This window comes from Miniopterus natalensis, chromosome 12 (assembly GCF_054644295.1).
Source record: "Miniopterus natalensis isolate mMinNat1 chromosome 12, mMinNat1.hap1, whole genome shotgun sequence".
In the NCBI taxonomy this organism is placed as follows: Eukaryota; Metazoa; Chordata; class Mammalia; order Chiroptera; family Miniopteridae; genus Miniopterus; species Miniopterus natalensis.
This window is the reverse complement of record NC_142092.1, coordinates 50,685,632-50,710,817: the sequence shown is the minus strand read 5'-3', so window position 1 is coordinate 50,710,817 and position 25,186 is coordinate 50,685,632. Positions and strand designations below refer to the sequence as shown.

The window sequence follows — 25,186 nt, the reverse complement described above, 5'->3', positions numbered from 1 at the left end:
TTAAAATGTTCCAAATACTAGAGGAAAAGGAAGCTGACTGGGCAGCTAGTTATAGGGAGAAGAAATGGGGTCTGAGCTGAGTCCGAGCTCAGTGTATCTGCTGTGGAATATATCTGTCCCCCAAAGCTACGCTTCTCGAGGCTGACGTCCAGATAAATGGTGAGCGGGTCAGCTTTCCCAGGGCAGGTGGCTGCTCCTAGAATGCTGTGTTCTGGTGCGAGCCTTAATGGGAACACCAAGAAACTGAAAACCAAAGGACGTCTAGGGCCGAGATGGTCTGGAAAGGGTCTGGACACCCTGTCCTGCGAGGAAAGAACCACAACTGAACACCGTGGAGAAAGGCAAAATCTGGGGGATGTCATTTCTTACTTCTCACCTCGGTCACAGTAGGGACTAAGTGAAGGACAGTGACAGAAGGGATCGAGTGCTGTTGGACTGAAGAGGGCGCTGTGAGTGCCCCCAGTGTGGGCCATGAAACTCAGCTACACAAACTCCCCACTTGGCAAGCTCAGAGCAGACAGGTGCCTCTGCCAACACCCTACACAGGTGGGGAAACCAAGACCAAGACAGGCCACATAATTTGTGGGGCTCAGCGCCAAATGAAAACATAAGGCCCCTTGCTCAAGAGTATTAAGATGGTTAACAGTAGGGCATTAAACCAAATGTGGGCCCATCTAGGTAGAGTGTTAAATCAAGAGGGGCCTCCTGAACGGATGGTCTGATCAATTCAGAGGCGGTCCCTCAGCAACTGGGAAGCTCCAGTCAACCTAACCCTCAGGACCAGTCCTCTTTCCATCACATCCCACTACTTCACTCTTACCTCCTGAGCTTGGCTGACTCTGGAGATCAAGCTACAGCCAGGTAGCAGGAGGGGCGGGGGCGGGGGGGGGGGGGGCGAGGACCCAGCAGGCTCCTTCCACTCCAGGGTCTTGGGTTCTGCGATGCTAAGCAAGGGAGGCCTGAACTCCTGGCTGCTTTTCCAGAACTGCACGGTCCTCCGGTTCTATGGGCCTGGACCATCTGAACAGCTCTGTGCGGTGCTCAGCTGATGGAGCGGGGGTGGAGACCGCACCAAGAAAGGGGAAAGAGGCCCCAGACACAAGCTCTACCAACTTCCTCTTCTCACCTTTTTGGACAGCGTGAGAGGAAGAATAGCAGGTTGGGGGAGAAAAATAACAGTGAGTCCTGTCAACTGATGGTCACTGGTGTCAATTCAAAGCCAACAGGAATCCCCAACTTGGGGCGTGGCGAAGAAGGAAACTTTATTTGGTGCCAACAGCTCAAAGGTAACAGCGTGGCTGTAAAAACAGCGCTGCTGTGAACAGTTCAATAGCGTGACAGCACACGGTGAGAAAGCGGCGCTGTGAGGCCGTGCGGGGCCAGGCAGCCCTGGGGCCGGGCCCTCTTCGGCTGGGCAGCCCCGGCCCAGGTGGTGGCTGGTCCGCTCCACTCGGCTCAGGAGAGACACCTTCCCTGGTCCAGCTCCGGCCGGCTGAACGCAGACTTCGTCCTTCCTCGGAAAGGGCGCTCCCCAGGCCACCAGGGAGCCGGCTTATATAGACAGAAGCCCCACCTCTGGTCCCTGATTGGTCAGAATAGAGCCACTCTGATTGGTCAGGGCTATGCAGCTGCTAAGGAAAGCTTCGGTCCTATTGGCTGAAATAGGATTCCAGGAACTGCTTTATAAAGGCTGGCCTACCCGGCGGAAACAGAGCTGGGTCGGTAGGTTAGCAGCGCAGAGGCTTCTCTGTGAAGGGCAGTTTGCATGACAGGCACCTGAAGCAGGAGTGGCTTTAGGCTCTGAGCTTTTTTGGTTTTTTCTCCTGAGTCCCTTTGGCCACCAGGAGCCCTTCTTAGTCCTCAGGGTTCACAGTCCAGATTAGAATGTGTTGCTTGCAGGGTGGATGGGACAACCAGAGGGAGCTGTTCGGCAGGCAGCCGGCTAGGGAAGGACCCAGGCTGCAGAGAGATCTGCGAGTTGCCAGCGCATAGGTGGTGAGAGAGAGGCCTAAGAGGCGCTTAAGAATGCCATGGACACTGGCTTGCTTCTTGCCCTGAGGACTTGCTATTTGAAAAGCCCGCCCTGGGAAATGGCTGCTTGTTCAACTCTGTCCCAGAACTGGTACATTTGGAGCTGACCTAGAGCCAAGACATCTGACCCAAGTCTGGAGTGCTGCCCAGCTGAGCCTGGCCCAAACTGGCTTCTTACACTGAGTTTTGGAGTGGTTGTTACTGAGCATTGCTGGGGCAATAACTGACTGATACAGAGATGGGAAAGGCCTTAAACGGGGGACAGAATCAGCTGGCAGGTCATTTGCCCTTTACCCTTCTTCTCCTTGAATAAGACAAACTCAATGCTTGAAGGGGGTGAAGCCATCTTACCACCACAGGGTGACAGGAACATGCTAAGTGTGGCTGAATGGAAAGACAGCATGAGCCTCCATCCCTAATAGCACCACGAAGCCACCATATCAGCCCTGAAATGCCCTGGACGTCTTCTTACGTCAGAAAAATAAAGCCTCTAAGTCCATTAAGCCACTATTTTTCAAGTCTCTGATACTAGCAACTGAATACAGTTCCTAAGTGATAGACACAGATAACCATTGGCATTAAGCCACACTGTGCTTGAGATTGCCCAGGCAGAACGTGAAAGGTCACAAGAGGACCCCACAGGATCGCAGGGGATGTGGCTCAAGAAGGTGGGAGAGGAAGCCCACAGAAGTGACTGAGAAAAGTCTGGGGTGAATGGGAAACTAAGAAATGTGGTGACCAAAGCCACACAGGAGAGAGTACCAACAGGAGACAGGGACAGTCCAGGCTGAAGGCAGAAACATGAGGAAGAAAACTTTTCAAGGCATTTTGGAAACGAGAGGTCCTTGACCTTGGCAGGGTGGAGAGAAGCCAAGCCACACAGTGTGAGAGAATCCCAGTCCTCTGCAGCTCACTCCTGGGGGATGGATGCTCGAGGAAGGATGATGCAATGGGAGGAAACTGCTCCGGGGCCAGCTGCAGTCTTGTCCTGACTGCAGAGACCATTTCTCCTCCTCGCCTCCATGTTGAAGACTTAACTTCTCAGCTTGGCATCCAACCCACCCCCCAAATGTGGACCCAGCTAGGACCTGGCCTCACCTCCCCAGCCTCCCTTCCAACATTTTAATAACACCACTACCCACCATTCTTGGCCAAGCTGCCCTCCCCTTGGACCTCCATCCCCCTACCTATCCAGCCTGCTCAGCTTTTCCAGATGGCACAGATATCACTTCTGGATGTTGAAGAGGAGATCAGCCCTTTCTTTGCCTCCTCCCACCTCCCTGTGCCCACCTTGAGTCATAATTGTCTGGGTGCTAATGGTTTTCAGCTGCGGTGGTGGGGAATGCCTGTTTCTGGCACATGTATGGGGCTAGTAGCCTTGGCAAGTTATCATGGACTGGTGACAGTAGGCCCTACCTGAAGCTCTCAGGTCTGGGAGAACTCACAGGCATCTTCAGGTCCACACCCTGCCCCTTCCAGGCCCACAGAGCTGCTATCGAGCCCTCAGGAAGGAAGCAGAACAATCAGCAGAGAAGCTGAGGGCTTTCTTCCCTTCTCTGGAGCCTCCCAGAGGGCAGCTGCTTCCTTTCTCTCGTTTTAGAACAAGACGACGCAACTGTGACCAAATTTAGAAAACAACCAAAAATTAAAATAAAATACAACCCATATTTTAAAATCCATTTTGACAGCTCCACCCGCTTTAAGGAATGTCTCTTCTGAGCATCATGGCTGAGGGGCCAGCAGCAGAAGTAGCAGTAAGGCCAGCTGCGATGTCACGGGTTTGGAAGCTGATGGGGGTGGGGGGTTCTCACCAAACACAGCCAGACCTGCCACACCAGCAAAGGGTGGAAGTTGATAATGAGGCTCCAGGGAAGGGCAGGGCCAGGCATGGGGCAGATGAACTCAGATTCGAGGAGACATCTACTTGGTTTCTTGTTTCTGCCAATAGCTGGAGGGGAAGGATGCTTTTGAAAGCCACCTCAGCGACCAACCACCCTGGATGGGCCCCTCCTTAGCACCATGCTACTTTTAGCACATTGTTCCGCTGTGTTCTGTGGGAAACAGAGGGAAACCCTGGGAACCAGACAAACAGTGTCACCCACCTTATATAATAATAGCAACCAGGTACTGGGTGAGTACTATGTGCCAGGATCCGTGCTAGCAGGGACTTTTTTTTTTTTTTTTTGGTAATAGTGTCAGGAATTCTACATGAGTCATGTTGTCTCAGAGAGATTATCATAAGGGGGGAGGGGGTGTTTTTGTGAGCCAGAGTGAAGGAAAGGAATTTGTTAGGAAGGATGTAAAGTCTTGCTTTGCAAGTATGGCATTCAAGAGGCAGTTCTAGTAAGGCTGTCAGGAAAGCTACTGTGTCCTTTGGCTGCATTAACAGATACAGAGGCTAGATTAAAGGTGACGAACTCACTGGACTCAGTTCCCATCAGCCCAAATGGGACCCATCTTCACTGAGCCTCAGCTTCTTCCCCTATAAATTGGAGCTGGAAAATACTTCTTTCATAATGTTATTGCAAAGGTTAAACAAGGTAATGTATAAAAACCTATTAGGTTCAGTGCCAAATAAGTAGTGCACTCTTAATAAAAAGCAGTGATCATCATTGTAGTTTAAACTTTGGCTTTTAAAATGGAGTTGAGGTTTCCTCCCAGAGTTGGGAAAAGTCTGGGGATGCCTGTTGTCTTCATGCGTCTGGACCCCTGTTACAGGCAAAGGAAGGAGACTAATTCTTCATTCCCCTAAAGGACAGAACCAAGCTCACCCAGCAAAAGCCAACACTGAGCCAATTTCAGGCAAGTAAAAGAAACTGTGATTAAAAAAACTGGAAAGAAATACAGTTGACCCTTGAGCAATATGGGGGTTAGAGGTTCCAACCCCTTCACACCCTGCATAGTCCAAAATTTGTGTTTAACTTCTGACTCCCCAAAGTTAACTACTAATAGCCTACTGTTGACCAAAAGCCTTACTGATAACAATCGATTGACACATATTTTGCATGTTATATACTGCACTTACAATAAAGTATGCTAGAGAAGAGAAAATGTTATTAAGAAAATCATAAGGAAAACACATTTACAGTATTGTGTTTATTGAAAAAAATCCACACTATTAGTGGACCTGTGCAGTTCAAACCCATATTGGTCAAAGGCCAACTGTACTTCCAAATGGTGCTATCTTTGGGTATTGAGAACTTAAGTGATTTCTTTATATTCTTGTGTAGGTTCTAAATTTTCAGCTGAGCATATACTTTTGAACAATTAGGAAAATATAAAATGTTAAAGAGAAAAAAAGTCATGTGTCAGGAATGTTGTAGTAGGAATGGGAGATCACCAAATGCGAATCTCATTTTCAGAACTCTAAAAACTGAAATCCATTCCCAACAGAGGTAATGCAGCTGTCCTCTCTTGGACCACCCCTGGCTTCACCCTCCGAGGACAGAGAACAGGCACCTGACAAAGTACCACTGAGTCTGGTTCTGAGAGCACATGGACCGGTTGCTCCAATGGAAGATGTCGCCAAGTGTCTCAGAAGCCCATGAGGCAGGGAGAGAGTTTTTCAGCCCAGCATTAGGGTCAGCCAGGCCTCCCTCTCTGGGCAACTTACCATCAGTTAAGCCTTCCCTCAGCTTTTAATTTAGAAAACAGCCTTGAGTTGGATTTGAAAAGGCAGAAGTGAGCAGCCAAGGTAGGTGATGGGACAGACATTAGAACTGGCAGCAGCAGATGTAGGATCTGGTCCCAGCCTTGTCTCACTGGCTGTGTGACGCTGGGTAAGCCCCTTCCCTCTCTGAGCCTCAGGGTCCCTTTCTGTAGTTTCAAAAGGTTGGGTAGAATGAGTTAGTTCTAAGCTATTCTTCAGCTCAGAATCAGCAGCTGAAAGCCACAGGCCCTTGGCCATACTTTCTCAGTCTCCATGGCCCAGTGAGCCTCAGAAGCCTTTCAACCCCATTGTTCCACCCCTGCCTTTAATGAAGCCACATCTGGAGTGTATCTTCTCTGATCCCTGTTTTGTACAGTTCTTCACAGCTGGGTCCCCATAAATCAATTAGTTCTGCAGACAAGTTCCCAGAATTGTCCAGAATCTTACCCAGAAAAGGCAGTTTTATTTCCCTTCAACTTCTGGTTCCAAAAGGAGTGAGCCGAGCCCAGTCCATTTCAGGACAAACTCCCTGCATCCTCAGAATCCTGTGGCCACCAGGGTTTTGCAGGGCGGCAGAGGCTCATGCTTCTGTGTCCTACCTGTAGGCCCAGAGGATGGACAGGCCTAGGGGTCCCCTTCCCCCACAGAGAAAAGATTGAACTGAAATGACCCTCAAAACTTCTTGTAGTTCTTGCGCTCAAAGTTTTCCCAGGGATGAATTAATTCTGAGAGGACAGTTGACAAGTTAACTTGCCTGCAGAGGGAGGGTTGGGGAACCTTCTAGAACTTCCTTTGTTCACTTGTTCTACCCTAGGCAGCACACAGCACAGAATCCAGGACATACCCTTGCTGTTTCTGACAGCTCTTCTGGTCCCCAGGATATCACTGGGATGGAGCAACTCAGACTCTTTGGTCAGTAAATGGTCTCTGAGCACCCCTTCTGGCTGGACGGTCTGTGCTTCCAGCTTTGCCCACCTCATCTCATTGAATCCTCACCACCCCCTTTCACTTATGTACTAGCATGGCCTCTATTTTACACACAAGAAGTTGTGGCTCAGAGGGGTTAAGTAACTTGCCCAAAGTCACACAGCTAGCCAGTGACCCAAGGGAATTTATATCCAGGGCTGTCCTTCTATAAATCCCAACCTCTTTTAAATCTATCCTGACAAGCCAAATCTAGGTCCTTAATTATTTTCCTACTAACAAGAGTTTGTACTCAGACTCCATTTAGGAGAATTTTTAACAATAATTTTTACCAAATGTACTGAGTTTAAGTTCATGTACTTAGCTCAAAAAGCCTAATAATTCTCAAGATTTAAAACAAAACCAGCATTCTCATGACCCACCCTCACTCATATCTGGCTCCCAAGAAGCCTCTACTCTCAACATTTCCAGCTAGTTCTTCCAGAATTTGCCTCCGTATTTCAAACAGCATTAGCCCTGCTTCTCATATGTCCGTTTTATACCAATGTTATTGACTTCTTATTATGGAAAATGAAGTTTCTCTTACACTCTTGCTGTATACACACACACACACACACACACACACAGCCCCTCCCCACCCCACAGCCTACTAATGTCAGTTTACTGCTCTCAGAGCATCTGGGGTAACCTGAGCTAGCCTAGACTCTCTGCAGGGATGGAGAAGAGAGTCTTGACCTTTGGTTAAATGCAGCAGATTTAATGCAAACATCTATCTCATATTCCCTCCCTGAACTCTAGTGAAAACCACATCCCATAAGGATGAAGAATCGAGTGCTGGCTAGTTTGGAGCAGAGAGAACTCAATGCAGAACCTCCCTCGTTGATTCTCTGAGGGGCAGAGAGAACAAACATGCTAGTTGTTCCAGAATTTGCCTCCGTATTTCAAATAGCATTAGCCCTACTTTCTCATGATATTTCAGTTTTAGACCATTATTACTGACTTCCTATTATGGAAAGTGAAGGTTCTCTTATACCATCTCACTCCGAGGTGGCCCAAGGGGGATCCAGAACAATAAGGGAAGCTCTAGGTAGACAGTGTTGAGCTTTGTACAAAGCCATCCAAGAACAGAACAGGACAGGAAGGCCTGGGAAGGGAGGAGCAGCCCCCACTAGCAGTGGACAAGCCAGGGGCAGTCTACCAAGTATTGGGGACAAGGAGGGTCTCTCGCATGAGGAGAGAGTTGAATACATGACTTCTAAAGTCCCTCAACATTCTGGAACCCAGTAATTTGCTTCCTTTTATAACAGTTGGCAATTAGAATGCAGTGGTGCTTTGCAATCACTCCTGAGTTAATAACTGGAGCTGCCCCCTAGGCACACACATCAGGCAATTTCTTTTTAGGATGCTGAAATAACCAGCTCAACTTTCTGATGAGCAATCAGTTCCACTGACCCTTGCCTTGCAAAAGAAGGTTCGAGATGATTCACAGAGGAATCATGATGTGGCAGATGGGACAGCACTCAGTCCCAAGGGGCTGAAGCACTCTGAAGACGAGTAAGCCCTGGATGGAGCAACTGCAGTGGATGTGGCCACAGACTGTGAGTCTCCTTGGCTTCGCAGCAAGAATCTCCAAAGGGAAACTGGAGAAATACCCTCCAAGTTATGCCTCCCCCATCCTGCCCCATTTGAAAGAGAAAGAGGGCAGAGTGTGGGCATGGGGAAAACGAAATTGTACCCGAACAACTGCACCTAAAGGAGCAGCTCGGAACCCCCAAGGGCTGTCCTGTACTGCTCCGGACTTGGCACTTCTGAAAGAAATGTGCTTACTCAGAGATGTGAATCCACTGGGACCTCCTGGGCTCTCCAAGCAGGAGAGGCTCATTACTTCTCATGCCATAACTGGCAGCGTGGGGTAGCTGGACTAAGAATGAGGGGAGGGGCCGGGGTCAAGATATATGAGCTGGGTGACTTGGGCTGGTCATCTGCCCTCCAGTAAGCTCTGGAATAAGACTATCTGGGTTCAAATCCCAGCACTGCCACTAATTAGCTGTGACCCTACCGTCTCTGAGCTTCAGTGTCTTCACCTTTGAGAATAAAGTCACTGCATTTGAGAATTAAATTGGCTTATTTATATGAAGTGCTTAGAGCAGTGCCCAACTCATGGAATGATTAGGATTAGGATTATGGGCAGCTGCAAACAGAACACAGCAATCCTCACCCTGTTGACCTTCTAGTAGCAAACGACACCCTTGGAAACAAAACTCTAAAGTTGCATATAAGTGTGAGAAATTTGGTGTGTAGTGCATTAAATCTCACAAACGTTAGGAGCCTATAAGAGGCCAGTGTCTCTAACCCCACTTGGTAAGTAAAAATTGTGGTAACAAGCCACGTGGCATAGTCTTTAGAACTTTTTATTAAAAGAGGTAACTAATTTTATTTGATAATTTATTATGACATAACAAAGTCAATTTTTGAAGAGCTCATTTTTAAAAAGAGTACTAATTTAACACTTTAAGAAAAATATCACACCCAGGCCCAATTTAGAACACTGATTACTAAGTGGAATGATAGGTATCATCACAGAACGTGTCCCTAACTTGCTGTGGGATCTCCGGCAAACCCCCTTCCTTACCAGCCTCAGTTCCCTCAGCTACACTGGACACAGGGTGATCTCTGGGGGACTTCCAGGTCTGCTCCCTGTGGACCTGTGATTTGGAGAATCTTTTAGACTAAACAGACTTGGCCTCAACTATAGTATTGTCATGTTTCCTGAGGGGACAACACCATCTGGTGTGTGTGTGAGAGTAAGACACAAGCAATCAGCCAATTGCAATGCTCTCATCCATTTGTTAAATCACTCACATTGACAAGATGTCAGAAGTGGATCTGGGGTCTTTCACAAACCAGAATTACTGAGAAACTTCCACAGATGCTGCTGCAGCTCAAAATGATTTAAATGAGCAAATATTATTAATGAACAAACTTGAAAGTGGAATTTCATAGAGAACATTAAATTTCTCCCTGACACTAATGTGTAATAAACATTAAAAATGTTATAAATATGCCCAGCCGGGCGTGGCTCAGCAGTTGAGCATTGACCAAGAATCCAGGTGATCGCGGTTCGATTCCCAGTCAGGGCACATGCCTGGGTTGTGGGCTTGATCCCCAGTCGGGGGCATGCAGGAGGGAGCCGATCAATGACTCTCTCATCATTGATGTTTCTATCTCTCTCTCTCCCTCTCCTTTCCTCTCTCTCTGAAATCAATAAAGATATATGAAAAAAATGTTATAAATATGATTTAAAGTCCTAGTGGTAATTGCTAAGGGTAGCCAGCCATACAGCAGCTAAGCATTGTGGAAGTTCACCCTATGTGGTGGAAGTTTTTATCAAATCATTCCTTTGAGATTTCAGCTTTGGTTAGTCTTCTTTGGCTAATATAAATTTTAACTGGAGGTTTGACTATGGCAGCAACACTTAATCAAATAGCATTCTTTATCAAATAAACCTAAATTATCTCAATGACCTGAAGGAATCAGTGCAATGTTCCCACTGTCCATCTGCCCACAGTGAGAAAACTCTAAACCAACGTTTTAAGTATTATCAATTTATGCAAAGTATGTTGCATGAGTCTAATTTCAACACGTGCAAACATTTTCATACCTGGGAATCCTTTCAAATAACAAAATAAAACATTTACTTTTTTGCTAAGGGGAATAAAAAGGCACGACAGTAGAATATATATCTTGATAGAAAAATATTTAAAAGTTTTTAATTCTCTGACTACCAAGAGTTAACATTTTATGATTACCCATTGAAAATAGGGTATTTGGGAACAATTTTAACATTTTAAAATCAGTACAAAGCTTATTCACATTCTTACCACATTGCTTTCACAAATTGCAGTGATTTCCTTATAAAAATAGAGCAGCCACGTTTTTGGTGGGTCTGTCACTATACTTAGTGAAGTCTCTGTTGGGCTCAGTCCAGGGGCCCCCGTCCCCCATTGCTGGTCTCCTTGGTGCAGTGACACTTTATGGCAAGCGTTCTTTAAAGAACCATCTCTGATGTTCCGAGTTGGTGCAGTCTCGTAAGAGTGGTACGAAACTGTTGCTGAGATCCTTCCTCTCAGCCTGAACACATTTCTTGGACTGTATGTGAAATAAAGAACCATCCTACAAAAGATAATAGACATTGGATGTTCAAGAGAATTACAAGCAATTCCTCAGAAAGTATCTTTTTCCTTAAAATGTGCTCTTAAGTGCTCAGGGTGACTTTTATCATTTCAGAAATATTTACTGAGCAGTAAGCGTCTGCAAATGCAAAGGCAATCCAGGCCTGTCCGTGCATAGAGAGGGCCAGGCATGTAGAGCCATGTGTCATTCAAGCCTTTCACAGGAGCGTTCACAAGTCCCAGACTCCACTGTCAGGGCCAATGGTGCCACCTGCTGGCTACTTTGAGGATCCGTCAGACCCCATTTTCATCCTTACTGCTTTGCTTTTCCTTCAGGGAAATTAGGACCAAAGATCCTTTATGAATCTCTTCCACTTAGGTCAAGTAACTCCATCCCTGGAGATCTCTTCCTCTTATGTATTTAAATGGAGAGTCAGAAAACTTGGCTTTAGCCTCAGCTCAGCTACAGACCAGCTGAGGGAGGGGGCAAGTCACCAGAGAGGAAGTGGGTTCTACAGACCCTGCCAATTCCCAAACTCCCAAAGACATGATCCTCTTTAATGCCTCCCCCTTCTCTTCTTTTTAATAAACTGTTGCTGAGTTAACTCAGCAAATCTCTCCCCCAGTCCTGGAGTTTCTCTTTTCCCCACACCTCTCTGTTGTAAGCTGTAAGCCCCCCCAAGGAACTTAATCATGGCCTAGCGACAAACGGGCAGAAGAGTGACATAAAGGCTGTTTCAAGGCAAAAGAAGCCTTAGAAATAAAATCAGATGCAAAAGAATCTCAAAAATATTAACCCTGAAAACCTTTAAAAGTGCTCATAAGTTGCCTTTAGAATAACATGAAAGTAAACACAAGCCTATCTCATATGATTATGTTTCACTTTACTGCCCTTTGCAGATAATGCGTTTTTTACAAATTGAAGGTAAGACCCTCCACCAGCAAAAAGATTATAACTTGCTGAAGGCTCAGATGATAGCATCTATTAGCAACAAAGTATTTTTTAATTATGGTATGGAAATGGTTTTTTAGATATATGCTATTGCACACTTAGTAGACTGCAGTACAATGTAAATATAACTTTTATATACACTGGGAAATCAAAAAATTAATGTGACTTGCTTTATTGCAGGACTTGCTTCATTGCAGTGGTCTGGGACAGAGCCCACAATATCTCTGAGATATGCCTATAATTAAGTAAAGTACCCCTCCCCCCACCCTTCTGAAGAGACTTTTCTTTAAACGGTCACCAAAATTTAAGATAAAATTTTAATAACATTTCAAACCAATTTTATAGTCTCTCTCTCTTGCATTACTATTCTTTGAGAGCTTACAATGGCTTCCAGTTGAAAGACAGGAGAGAAGGGGGAGGGCATCATAGAGGGTCACAGACTTTGGGGGTCTGCAGAAATATTTTCCCTCATTTTTTATATCAGATAGACAACACTATAGTGCCTGGTTTTTTCAAGGAGCCTGCAAATTACATTGCTAGTCAACATTTTCTACAGGAAAACATACTCCAACTTCTAATCATACTTGGAATTATCCTATTTATAAGCAGTCTAGAGGACTCTTTCCATTCCTGGGGTCAGCCTAGGAATGACAGTTTCCCATAGGGATCAAAGAGAACTAATTTTTTCTTTTGAATTATTTTCTTTGGTTTTATTCCCTCGAGTGCTTTTCTGTGAGTCAAAGGATATGACTGATTTATGAGTCGCATCATGGACTTGCTGCAAATATGGTGGAGCCAGTGCCCTTCATGCCTGAAGTAATAGCCAGTTTCAACTCAAGGACTATTTTGATGGAGAGCCAACTCCCTCAGAGAAATCTTTTCTTGGTTATTACACTGCAAGCAACAACTAATCTCAAAAGAGCTCCCCAGTTTCCAAAGAATATTCCTGGCCATACATCTGATCCTCACTAGAGTTAAGACGAGGCTGCTATGACTACCCCCACTTTAGAGCTGGAAAAAAGGAGGCTTAGAGAAGTGGAGTGACTTATACCTGGGTCTAACCTCCCATCCTTACACTTCAGCAATTTGTTTCACTTGTTTAAACCCCATTTCCTTCTAATGCATCTGAGGCAGGGCCTCTTCCCATTTCTGCCTGCTGCAGCTCAAGGTGGAAGGCGGATGGAAAGACTGAGAGGAGCTAATAGTGAGGGAAGAAGGAAAGCGAGGCGGACATTGGGACTCCAGCAGTGCAGCCAAGGGCTCAGGGCTGCAGTGACTCTCCTATACACAGTGGCATCCCTGAGACCCGCCAGGACTGCCCCAGAGAGCCTGCTGTACCTCCATGCTCCCCTCTACAGCCCACAGGCAGCAGCAAGGAAGGAATGAGACAGCGCACTCACCTCCTGCAGGATAAACTTCTGGTTCTCTGGGGCCGTTTCCTTGCAGAGATGCATCATGAGAAGATCTGTTCCTTCCTCCACAGCTATGCAGGCCTCTGGCTGGCGCGTGTTATAGCGAATTTCATTCTGGGACGTGTATTCGAAAAACTAAAAATGGAAAAGCCAACAGGCATCAGTTATCCTCTGATGTGGAAAGAGGGAAACTGCTGGATGAGAACCGGGAATCATGAGAGCGTGAGAGTCAGGGTCCCTTGCTCTCCCCTCATTCGCTGACACTAGCGTGTCTGATCAGTCAGCCTCCTGAGTATCTCCCCAGCACTCCAGCACCCTGGGGTGGTGCATAAGAAGTGTGAATGGAGGGGCCCTTTCTCATGTCCCCTTGCTTGCTAGACAGTGAGTGCAGGGCTCGTGCCAGGGCTCCTCACACCCGCTGTGCCTAACCCTGTCCCATGCTGATATGGAACAGCAGGAAAGAAAATGGATTGGTCCCAGTACCAGCAGCTGGGGCTCTGTGGCCTTGACCAGCCATTTCTTCTCCGTTTCCTCAGTCCTTCCATACCCCTCCCTCGGAAATACGACGAGTACAGCAGTGCCTTGGAAACTATAAAGTGCTGTGGACAGCAGACAATATGATTGCTAACGGGAGGACTTGGTTCTTCCACAGCAATGGTTTTCCTCCTCTAGTGTACCTGGGGAAAATACTGAGTCTAGCCCCATCCCAGAGAGGGAATAAGGCTTCCTTCAGTCTGAGGTGGGGCCTAGGAAGCTGCATTTTTATATTTTTAACAAGACATTCAGCCACCCACCTACTCTGCCCCACTCTCTCCCTTCCAGGAGATTCTGACACAGGTGGCTATTCTTAAGGCACGTGGAGCAATGCCTCTCAAAGGAATCTCCCAGAAAGCTGGTTAAAACAAGAGGCTGGGGTCCTAGAGAGACAGGATGGGTCTGTGAATTTGCATTTCTAAGCTTTCGGGTGATACTGCTGGTGCCAGTCAGAGGAGCACCTTTGAGGAACTTTTTTAGGAAGTGTTGGGAGGACCTCAAGAGCTTAAGGTTGTAGGGGTCTGAATTATGAAAGTTTACCGTTGACCATAAGGGGGCTTGATATTCAAATAGAATTGCAGGAACTCCAGGTTGGAAGAAAACCTGAATCCCCACAACTTTTCATCTCTAGTGTCTGACACTTCTTAGGACAATAAGACTTTGAAGGTCTGGAACCAATGCTTCCCTCCTCTCCTCCTGCCTCCTCCACTGGCCCCACTCTGATGGGTCCATCGGCTTCCTGAGCTGGGGTCCTGTTCTGGACCTTAGACCCTCCAGGACTTGTTCCCCTGCCCAGCCTGAAGGACACATTAACTCAGACAGATCTGCCCAGGCCCCGAGCTGAGGTGACTGCCATAAACACTGCTTTGCAGGGTGACCCTCTGCATCAAAACCTGTCTTCCACCTAAGAATTAATTCTAACAAGTCATTCGAAATGCAGATCTGCTCTTTTTTTCCCTTCTTTTTTTTTTCTGGCCAAAGATGTTAGTGGCAGGGTTATTTACAATTGGAAATTACAATTGCAGGGAATCAGTTACTAAACAGTAATACAGCCAGACAAAGGGATAGCAAGAGGCCCTTAGGAGCGATAGTTTCAAAAGATGTCTAATAATACAAGCATGATGAAGTAAATGGAAATACGGAATGGAAAACAGATAGACATGAAAACTATTTAAAACACATATGCAAAGGCCATGCATGAAAAAAAGATGGGAAGCAAATATGTCTTAATTATAATGGTGGTTACTCTGGGTACTATCATTCACTGTTCACTTCTACTTTTTACATTTCTCAAATTTCTGTAATAAGCATATATTACTTTGATAATGAAAAAAATAGCAAAATTTTAATTTTTAAAAAACATAGATTTCCCCTCATTTTCCTCTTTAGAGGCCCACAGCCATGACCCCTTGAGCACAGAGCCTCCCTCTGTCCTCCCTCTACCTGAGACTGTCAAGCTACAGAGAAGAACACGCACCTGGTTCTGGCCCATCCCGTGACAGATGTACAGGAGGACCTGGTGTCCTGTGGGGTCATGTTCGCTGGGAGGGTTATAGTCGAAGCAGTAGTCTTCTAGTCCTTTGCTCTGGAGCTAAACAAAACATAAAGGTGGCATTTTGGTGCAGATTTATACAGATTCCACCCAAGGCTCTGAGGGAAGGTAAGCAGAGTGGGAGAAGTAACTGCCTCAAGAACTGGACTCGATGATAAGAGCCCCTTACATTTCTAGGTTCGGAAGTGCTTTCTCATTCCACACTATAGGCAGGAATCATAACCCCCATTTCGAGATGATAAACCTGAGGATCAGTGACATTAACTTTTTATGGCCTGAAAGCCCATACCTCTTCATTTCTCATTAGTGTAGCCTTATTACTGCACTAGTCCAAAGATAGCTGGGTTGGTGCCTCACAAATATACCAAGGAGCTCCTGCTATTACGCATCAGCAAAGGACACCCCAAGACTCAGCATTCCCCAGATAACAAGTCCATCATTCTGGACTATAGGAACAGCATAATACAAAGAGCCAGTGACTTGCCCAAGGTACCCCAACAAGTAAGTGGAGATACCTGAGTCTTGAATCCAGGACCTCTGACTCTAAGTCCAGTGCTCTCTCTATCACTCAACATTGTCTTACCTAATGTCACCTCTGAGATACCTCTTGGCTCGAAAACCCTTTAATCACTCTAAGAGCAAAAAACCATGGGAGGTTCCATGCTCCCTCTTCCCAGGATCTTCCAGAGGAAAGCTCAAGTACTTTCCTGGAGAGTTCAAAGAACCCTCAGTAGCTCCTCCTGAACCCCACTGCTGCCCTGACGCTTGTGCACCCTTGACTAGCCTGATGACAAGACTCAGCCATATAGAAAGAAGAATTCCACAACCCACTAGCTCGTAAAGCACAGCCCACCACGTTCTTGAGATCCCTTTGCATGAAGGAACCTGGGAACAGGACACATCCTGGTGACTCTCCATGAATCCAGGATCAATCTTATCACTAACTGCAGGAGGACCAGGCATGATATGCTCCCTCTACGATACGATATGAATGCAAAGCACACCTGTGAGGTGTCCTTGCCAAAAAGATTGATCTAATTCCAATCACACCTTTAGACCTCATTTCCATTGTAAAGAATATGGGGGAGAGAGGCACAATTTAAAAGTCACTACAAAGAGACAATTAGATAATTCCAAGGGTGATGCACTCTACAGGGCAACTAATACTGTAGCAAAAGAGGGAAATAAAGACGGAAAAGGACTGCCTTAGATTAGAGAGACTTAGGAGAAAGAATGCAGGGACCACACGCAACGTGTAGACCTTGTTTGGATCCCAAAGGGAAATCGCCAAATACCCTGAGAGAAATTTGAAAACCTGGAGGAATCTCAATAAGGGCTGGGTATTAAATGACACCCAGAAATTACTGTTCATTTGATTAGGGGTAGTAATGGTCTGTGGTTTTGTAAGATGATGTCCATATTTTGCTGAGATAATGCTGAAGTATACAGGAGTAAAATGACACCATGTTCTTTTTTGAAAAAAGAACGTGAGAGGGTGGAGCAGAGGAGAGGGAAAGCAAGAGAGGCAAAACCTTGATGATTGTAGAATCTTGGGGACAGGGTTCATTATACCATTCTCTCTAAGTTTCTGTACATATGACGTTTTTATAATGAAAACAAGTTTAATGCATGAATATCCTGCTTGGTATTTATCAAAGACTTCTAGGGGGCACCAGCACTTCTGATCAACACGGTCCAGGAGATGTCCCTTGCTAACTCGGTGCAATTCCTAGCAAAAGCCAAAGGCGCCAGACATTTCAGCTGGCCTCATCCCAGAAACATTTCTTTTAGGTTTTTTGAGATAACAGAAGGGACTCTCCTTTCCGCACCACTGCCTTTGCAGATCCAAGTTCGTAATTAAATGGTCCAGCCATGGAGATGTGATGTTATAAGATGTTAGTGAAAACTAGGACATGGAAACACCAAGTGAGCCTGTTTCCTCATCTATAAAATGGGAGGTTTATACTCGCCAATTTTGAGATGGTTCCCAGGACTGACATTCTGGGCCTAAGCCCCAAACACTCACGGGGAGAAGGAAGAACAGTGGATGAAAAGGAAGAGGAGTCTGGGGTTGGGGAGGCCCATGGTCCCCACAAAGGGGCCAAGGGAACTCCCTCCCACCAAGGGGCCACCTCGCTCACCATCCCGAAGAAGCCAGGCCTGTCCTCAGGAACGTGCAGTTCTGGATACACCGTCTCCAGGAACCACTTGAAGTCCTTACACTGAAGCTTAGCACGGAGCTGCTTCCTCTCTGTCACATCCCCAAAGGGCTCCTGAGAAAACAAAACAGTGAGCCGCTGAAGGTCAAGGCACTTCCTATCAAAGCCCCGCTCTCCACTGTTGTTCACTCATTCTATAAGCTTTTATTGAGCACCTAACGTGTGCCAGGCCTGGTGCAGGGCACAGAGTATAAAACACAGGCTCAGACTTAGTGACAGCACTCTAGTATGAGCGACTGTCACACAATTACATTCCCAGGTGCTCCCACTACAGGGTGGTGCAACCAGGTGCACAAGGGAAGGACACAAAGCTCTTGCTGATGGAATGAGGGAGCCAAATCCTGGGGCTGCACTCGACCCCTGGACCCACACATCATGGACGAACACATGATCACAGACTAGCAAAATGTCAGCAGCACAGATATACAACAACATTCTGATTTACTACTGATATTTGACATTCACTTTCAAACACAGGTAAGTATTCTAGATATAATCATGAATAAAAACCTTATGTGCTCAGTGTATTGAAGTCTAAATATATACTTACGATGGTAAGAGCAAAATGCTGCAATAAATACTAATGGAAGTTTAGTGCTCTGGATAAAACCACTGATTAAGAACTTTCAAATAATTCAATAAAGCAAGCATTTAGTTCACATGCAAATGTGCAGCCACATCAGCAGTACAGAGTACAGAGATATTACTGTCCCTGCAGATATGATGTTGACTATTAAAATTTGATGTTAAATATTTAATAAAATGGTAATGATAAGTAAAAACATTTGAATAGAATTTGATATTTCTGCTTATTTTCCTGAAGTTCATTTTTTGATGAGAGTTGTTGTACCCTCATCTTCAACCAAATGTCCATTTCTAGGCCACTGGACATTTAGACAAAGGTGTATGCATTGCCTCTCTAACATATTATTCTTTGGGAATTCTCAGGGAGAGAGAACTGGGGTTTCCGGACTGGGTGACAGGGGAGAGCAGATGTTTCTGCCCTGTAGCCTCCAGTGAGACAGAGGAAGCAATGACCCTGGAGCCCAGAGGCAGAGAGAAGCCGAGGGAGGTGAGGGGGCGGGTCCACAGGGCTCTGCAGAGCACAGAGAAAGGTCCACTGGAGTGTGCACACCCCAGGCCCAGTTCTGCATGCATCAGCTATGAGACCTGAGGCAAGTTCCTTAACTCACCCTCTCTCTGAGGTTTAGTTTTCTCATCTATAAAATGAAAATTTCAGAGCTAGCCTGAAGGGCTGCTGTAAGGAATCAGGAGAGATTTTCATCAAGAAGCTGGGAAAGAGGTCTCAGAGCAGACCTTCCTGTCCTGCCAAGCAGCTCTCTTAGTTACAGGAATGCAGATCAGTGGGCGCCTGTCCTGGAGCATGCAGACCTGGCCTGTGCAGGGGCAGTGGACCTATTTGTTAAAATTTGTTTGTAACCCTAAAATCAACACTTGTTCTCACTCTTCCTGTCATTTGAGGACATGTGCAGGGTGGCGAAAAATTTGAGTCACCCAATGTGCATATTCTCAGCTGAGGTCCTGTCTCAGCTTTCACACTGTAAACAAGTGTCCTTCTTGTGGTCTATTTAGTGTCACATCTTTCAGATTTCTGTGCCTTGTGTTGGGGGTTTCACTGTTTTAAATGGCCCCAAGCACAGTGCTGAAGTGCCGTGTAGGGCTCCTCAGTGCAAGAAGGCTGTGATGTATCCAATGGGGGAATTTTGTGTATTTGATAAGCTCCTTTCAGGCATGAGTAACAGTACTGTTGACTGTGAGTCCAATGTAATGAACCAACAATATATTAAAGAAGGTGTGTTTAAACAGAAACATACATAAAACAAGGTTATGTATTGATCTGTTGACAAAAGTCAACCTCCCAGAGGCTTGCAGGAACCTAACCCTATATTTCCCCTAAGAGCAATGATTCAGTATTCCCAAATTCAGTATTTGCAGTGGCTATATAGAAAATAACTGCAAATAATGAGAATCAACTATAAATTAAAAGTGAAGGAATACAATTTTCCCATACTGTGTCACGAGCACCCAATTTATTTTCTATTTCTGGAACCAAGTCTCCTATGGTACAGAGGCCAGAATTAGCTGCTTTTGTTCAGAGGAGGCTACACTTTGTGTAGGGGGTCAGGAACTCACCAAGCGGGCATGGGGATTGCGATGGTAGTAGAGCTCTTTAAATTCATCCATCCACACTTCAGCTGCACGGATGCTGTTGGCCAGAGCCTCTTTGCGGGAGTAGGGAGCTTGCTTGGGGAAAACGTGGCCCACGTGAGAACATGGGTGTGTCTCCAGGGTCCCGCCACACTGCCAGATCTGTACACAGAGCAGAGGAGAGGCTGGGGTAGGTAAGCAGGGAAGGAGGTGCTGGTCCACAATGCCTGCAGTCAGGAGCCCTGGCACAGAAGTCATGTGGAACACTGCCATACCCTCACCCTCCATGGGACAGGAGGCCACACCTCCAGCACACTTACAACACAGAATGCAAGCAGAGCAAGAAAGGAGCCCGGAAGACAAACTAGCCCTGGAACCAAGACCCCAAGTCCATGCACTAAAGTTCATGCACTTGATTCGTGGCAGTACCCATAGCTGACCTTGCTGGAATCCACTTACTCAGTATGTAAAATACAGGCTGATTACCTGATCTCCTAGCCACAGAAGATAGGAAAGCAGCAAGTAAGGAGAGAGGTTTGGAAGGGGGAAAGGAAGAACTTCTAGAGGCAGGCAGAGCAGCCTGATACCTAGGGAAAAGGTAGAAAAACCATTAAAAGTACACTCTATAACTCAACAGTCTGACTCATCCGGGCCATTTCCTACTGGGGCAAATGACCACAGACACTCCACTGTCCACAAGAGGTATGACCAAGGACAGCATCTGGTACTTATGATGGGGGTGTGAGTCCTCAGTGGAAGGCCAAATTCTTGTTTATTAAATAACTAATTTTAAGCAGGAAACCATATAAAAAATTATTAAAATTTTATATTTTCTATTGAAAAATACTAATATTGACAAAAAGTTTTGATACTTAAAATGCAAGGCTCAGTTAACTGGAAAACCCACCAAAATGCTCAGGGCTTCTCAAAGGGGTGTCATCCATGAGTCACGTACAGAAGAATTGGAAGGTGGGCTTATTACAGAAGGCAGGTTCCTAGTTCCCACCGTAAACCCATCAAATCTGACTTTCTGGAGACTGTGCCTGTAAATCTGCCTTTTTAACAAGTTTCCCCAACAATTCTATATGTACCCAAGTTTGAAAGTCCCTGTGCTAACTAAAGAGGCCACTTCATAAGTAGTTATGCAAATCAAGTCTCCAGAAGATGGGATCAGGAGGTAGGGACCTGAATTTTAGTCTAGTCTCTGTAACTCACTCCTTGAGCAAGTCACTTCCCCTCTCTGGGCCTCAGTTGCTCACTGCTATAGTGACAGAAAAGAACTAGGTGACCTGCAGGGCCCTTTCCTGCCCCGAATCTATTTAAAAGTAGGTATTTTTAAAAGCTCAAACAAGAAGACAAGCATGTTTACAAGATGCTTATGCCATTATCGCCTTTTAGGATTGCTGGATAAATTGCCAATACCAGGCTCTCATAAAATCCCGTTATTCCCAAAGAGAAAAAGGAAAAAAAAACAGGTTAAGAATGAGTCCAAAAAGAAGACTGAATACTTACCCTAAAGGAGAATTCGAGGTTTTCTCCGCCCCAAACTTCCATTCCTGTGTCATAAGACCCCAGATATTCAAAATATTTCTTACTCACAGCAAACAGCCCACCAGCCATTGTTGGGGACCTAGAAGCGTATGAGACCCATATTGCAATACAAACAGCAGGAAATCATCAGTTAGGTGAACTCTCTTCCCACCATAAGCCCTCGGTCCAATCATCCATCTCTAAAGAGTACCCTGAGCTCACTCTGCCCAGCACTAAGCTAGGCCTTGAGGCAAGTGCACAGATATCTCGACAGGCACGTACAGAACTCTGTGTATGATAAATGTGTTGACTAAGGTCACCCTGAGCCTGCGTCAACACAGAAGAGGGCATTGGGGGGGAGGGTCAGTTTCCTGGAAGAGGCACAGAACAAAGGGAGTTAGCCAAGAAAAGAAACAAAACAGTTCTCCAAGAAGACACCAGCAGGAGCAAAGGCCTAAGGTTAAGAGAAACCCTGTAGTTTTAGAAGCATAGACAACCAGGAGAGAACAGGAGATAAGACCAAGTTCCCCCAGAGGCTGTGGCAGCCGTGGTCACCCAGTCACAGCACAGGCACACACAGAGGCCCTCAAGAGGCCAGTGAGCAGAAGATCATAATACGCAATGGGCATCTTAAATCCCCAAGGGCCTGTTCCTCACCAGCTTTAGTGGTCTCCTGTCCAGAATCCAGACACTGGCTTTGTACTGTTTCCTCGGCTGGCCCTGTTTTCTCCCTACCAGGTTCCTCTAGAAGCCAGCAGTGGCTTCAGAAATAGCCCAAGACTTCTATCCTACCACAGCAGAAAGCTGTAAGATCAACACTCCACAGACAAGCAGATGAAAGGAATAAATTCAGAAATGGGGAAATATGTATACTAAGAAACCAGGTTTAAAGTTTTTAGATCCTCCAGCAGCACATCTGAGCCCTGACAAAGTATCCACTTTCCCTTCCACAAGGAATCTAGGCCAACTGAGAAAAGGACAGCAAGATTCCTTGTGGGAGGGAAGGTTCTAGATTACAAAGCACTTTCACGTGTGTTCATCCTCACAGTCTAGGAAACAGGTAGGGTGGAGATGCTCGTACCTATTTCACAGGTGAGGAAACTGAGGCCCAGAGTATGACAGGAGGGGGAGGATAGCTGGCCACAACATCCCTAACTAAGCATGTGTATGGGGTAATGAGAGTTCATGTCAGCATCACAGGCTGGATATGTGACCCTGGATAAGATCCTTCTTATTCTGTGCCTCAGTTTCCAAATCTGTTCAATGAGAGGTTAGGCAAGATGCTCCCTAAGGGTTCCTCCAGAAGACTGGGAGTCACCTTTGATTCCTCCATGCCCCATTCCCACTCAATTTCTCCCAATTCTTCCACCACAACATCTCTGGAGTGCACCATTCCCCCCTATCTTCTCCTGCACCATCTTCTCCTGCCCTGGAAGACCGCAGCGCCTCCCAATGATGTCCCTGCCTGCAGCCCTGCCCCCTCCAGGCCCCTCACCACATGGAATCCAATACAATCTGTAAAGAATTTAACAGGCAAAGGTCACTTCCAGCTTAAATCCCTTCAGTGGCTTCTACCCTCTCAGGGTAGAGCCCAAACCTTTTCCTTGGCCTTCAAAACTGGGCATGACTTGGCCCCATTGACCTCGCTGGCCCCATCTCTCAATACTGTCTCCATACTCGTTCTACTTCAGACAGCAGTGGGTGATGTCAAGGTCAGAATCAGGTGGAAGGATTCATAAGCCCAAATGCCAAACATGGGTGCCAATCTAAGACACCATTTCTGGCTCAATACCCCAGCAATAAAGCTGAAGTCCGATCTGCCTGACCCTTACATCTGTCTCCTAACTGGTCCTGAGCTTGGAAGGAGAGGAACAAGCCAGACTATTACTTCCACACCTCAAGAATGAGAACTGAGCCTTCCTTGAGCCTACTCTACTCAGACTCAGGCTAACCCACTGGCCAAAGCTGGCTCCTCCACCCCGAGGTCCACTCGCCTCCCCCGTTCAAAAGGAGCCTGACAGTATGTCCTCAAAATGTTAAATGTGGACTTACCATATAACCCAGTAATTCCACTCCTAGGTATATACCCCAAAGAACTGAAAACAGGGACTCAAACAGATAATAGTACATCAGTGTTCACAGCAGCATTATTTACAATAACCAAATGGTGGAAACAACCCAAGTGTCCATCAACAGATGAACAGATACAACAAAATGTGAATGTATACACAGTGGAATACTATTCAGACATGAAAAAGAATAAAACTCTAGAGGAACCCTGCAAACATATTAAATAAAAGACGCCAGACACACACACACAAAAAACAAATATTGTATGATTCCACTTACATGAGTTATCTAGAACAGAGAAATTCACAGAGACAGAAAGTTGAAGAGAAGTGACCAGGGGTAGAGGAAGGAAAGAAGGGGAGTCATTGCTTAATGGGTATAGAGTTTCTGCATAGGATGATGAAAGAGTTCTGAAAATACAGAGAGGTAATGGTTGCTCAATACTGCGAACGTACTTGATGTCACTGAGTTGTACACTTAAAAATGGTTAAAATGGTAAATTTTACCATGATTTTTAAAATAAATAACACACACACAGCCTGATATAAAATCCATATGTGCAGCAAAGATTTTTTTTAAAAATAGACAAATGCTCTAGAGAAAGGTGGGGGGCCCAACAGCTAACTATCCCTCCCAAGAGCCTTCACTGATGTGTTAGCCAGATGCAAAGAGGCTCGTTCAAATAAGTCAACCCCTGACCTGATGACATCGACGGGGGACCGCATCCGCATCCTCTCCCTCTCGGGAACCACATGCCACGTGAACACCAGCCTCCAGTCAAAACCGCCAATCTGGGGTTCACCAGAGTTCCCCATGTACTCGAAGGTGTTCCAATCGATCACATCAATCACAGGACACACCACTGCTGACTCCTCTTCATGGATCCTGCAAACACCCAGGATACCCCATGTCTCCAATGTGGACTGGTGCAGGAGGACCATTAGGAAATTTGGGAATGAACTCGCCTCACCCTTCTGCTAGGAAGGAGGAACACCTGTTTGAGGAAGACCTGCTTCTCTTATTCCTGACATGGTCTGTAGCCATGTCAGGCAGCTGACCATCTTGGGGGATTCTTGAGGGAAAGCAAGGAGCAAGGATTCTGACCTTAATATGAAATGTCCCACAGCTTTAATATTCTGATTCTATCTACGGATACTCCAGCTAACCATGACTCCCTCTATGAAAGTCAAGACGTGTAAAAAATCAAAGGCAACTTTTAAAAGAGAAAGCAGATTTTCAATTTCTCAAGATTGCAAAAGGTTCCTTCATTTAATCACAAAGAGTCATAAAAAGTCAAGAAATAATTATCTCCCTGTGCAAAGATGCCCTCAGACCAAAGGGCCAGCTTTGGAGTTAGAATATAAATTCTAATCCTGCCCCTGATTTGCTGTGTGACATTAGTTGAGTCATCTGACCTCTCAGGCCTATTGCCTCATGGGTAAAACTGGAACAGGGTGGGGCAAAAGTTTACAGTTGTTTGTATGGAAAACACTACAATAATTAATAAATAATAATACAAGAATAAACTCTGTGTTTTGAGTACTCATGACTGTAAACATGCTTTTGCTCCACCCTGTATATATGCATAGGGTTAGCATGAGGATTCCCTGGGAATGTCTGTAAGAGGGTTGGCAGAGAACCTGGAACTACTGCTATTCTCTTCTTTTAATCTTTATTATTGTGAAATATTACACCTAGTGGGAGACGCTATGATTTTCTGTTGCAGGCATCAGCCTGTGTGTATGCTTTAGCTAGTCTCTCCACAATCATAATTACAAGCCCAACCATCCTTCAGCGTGCTTCCAGACTGTGTTTTGGTTTTTTTTGCATTTGGCAGCACACCAAGAAAGATGAACTGAGACTGGACCATGTGTGAACACTAGATTTCTCTGGGTTACATTCTAGGGGCTTTTATCTGGAATTTGACACCTAAAAATCATAAGAGTCACACAAAACAATGGTGAGATCAGTG

General features: G+C 45.9%; 1 protein-coding gene across 1 annotated transcript in view; it reads right to left on the bottom strand.

The window, feature by feature from the left end:
• Positions 1-8,999: 8,999 nt before the first annotated feature.
• The window catches only part of GALNT12 (polypeptide N-acetylgalactosaminyltransferase 12), a 28,393-nt gene continuing 12,206 nt past the window's right edge, over positions 9,000-25,186 (bottom strand). The window contains exons 4-10 of the mRNA XM_016223041.2: positions 23,914-24,099; positions 21,127-21,244; positions 19,600-19,776; positions 17,368-17,499; positions 15,152-15,265; positions 13,129-13,275; positions 9,000-10,777 (exon numbers count right to left, since the gene is read on the bottom strand). Of these exons, the coding sequence (XP_016078527.2) occupies positions 10,637-10,777; positions 13,129-13,275; positions 15,152-15,265; positions 17,368-17,499; positions 19,600-19,776; positions 21,127-21,244; positions 23,914-24,099 (1,015 nt within the window). The 3' untranslated portion in view covers positions 9,000-10,636. The remainder of the gene's footprint in view (positions 10,778-13,128; positions 13,276-15,151; positions 15,266-17,367; positions 17,500-19,599; positions 19,777-21,126; positions 21,245-23,913; positions 24,100-25,186) is intronic.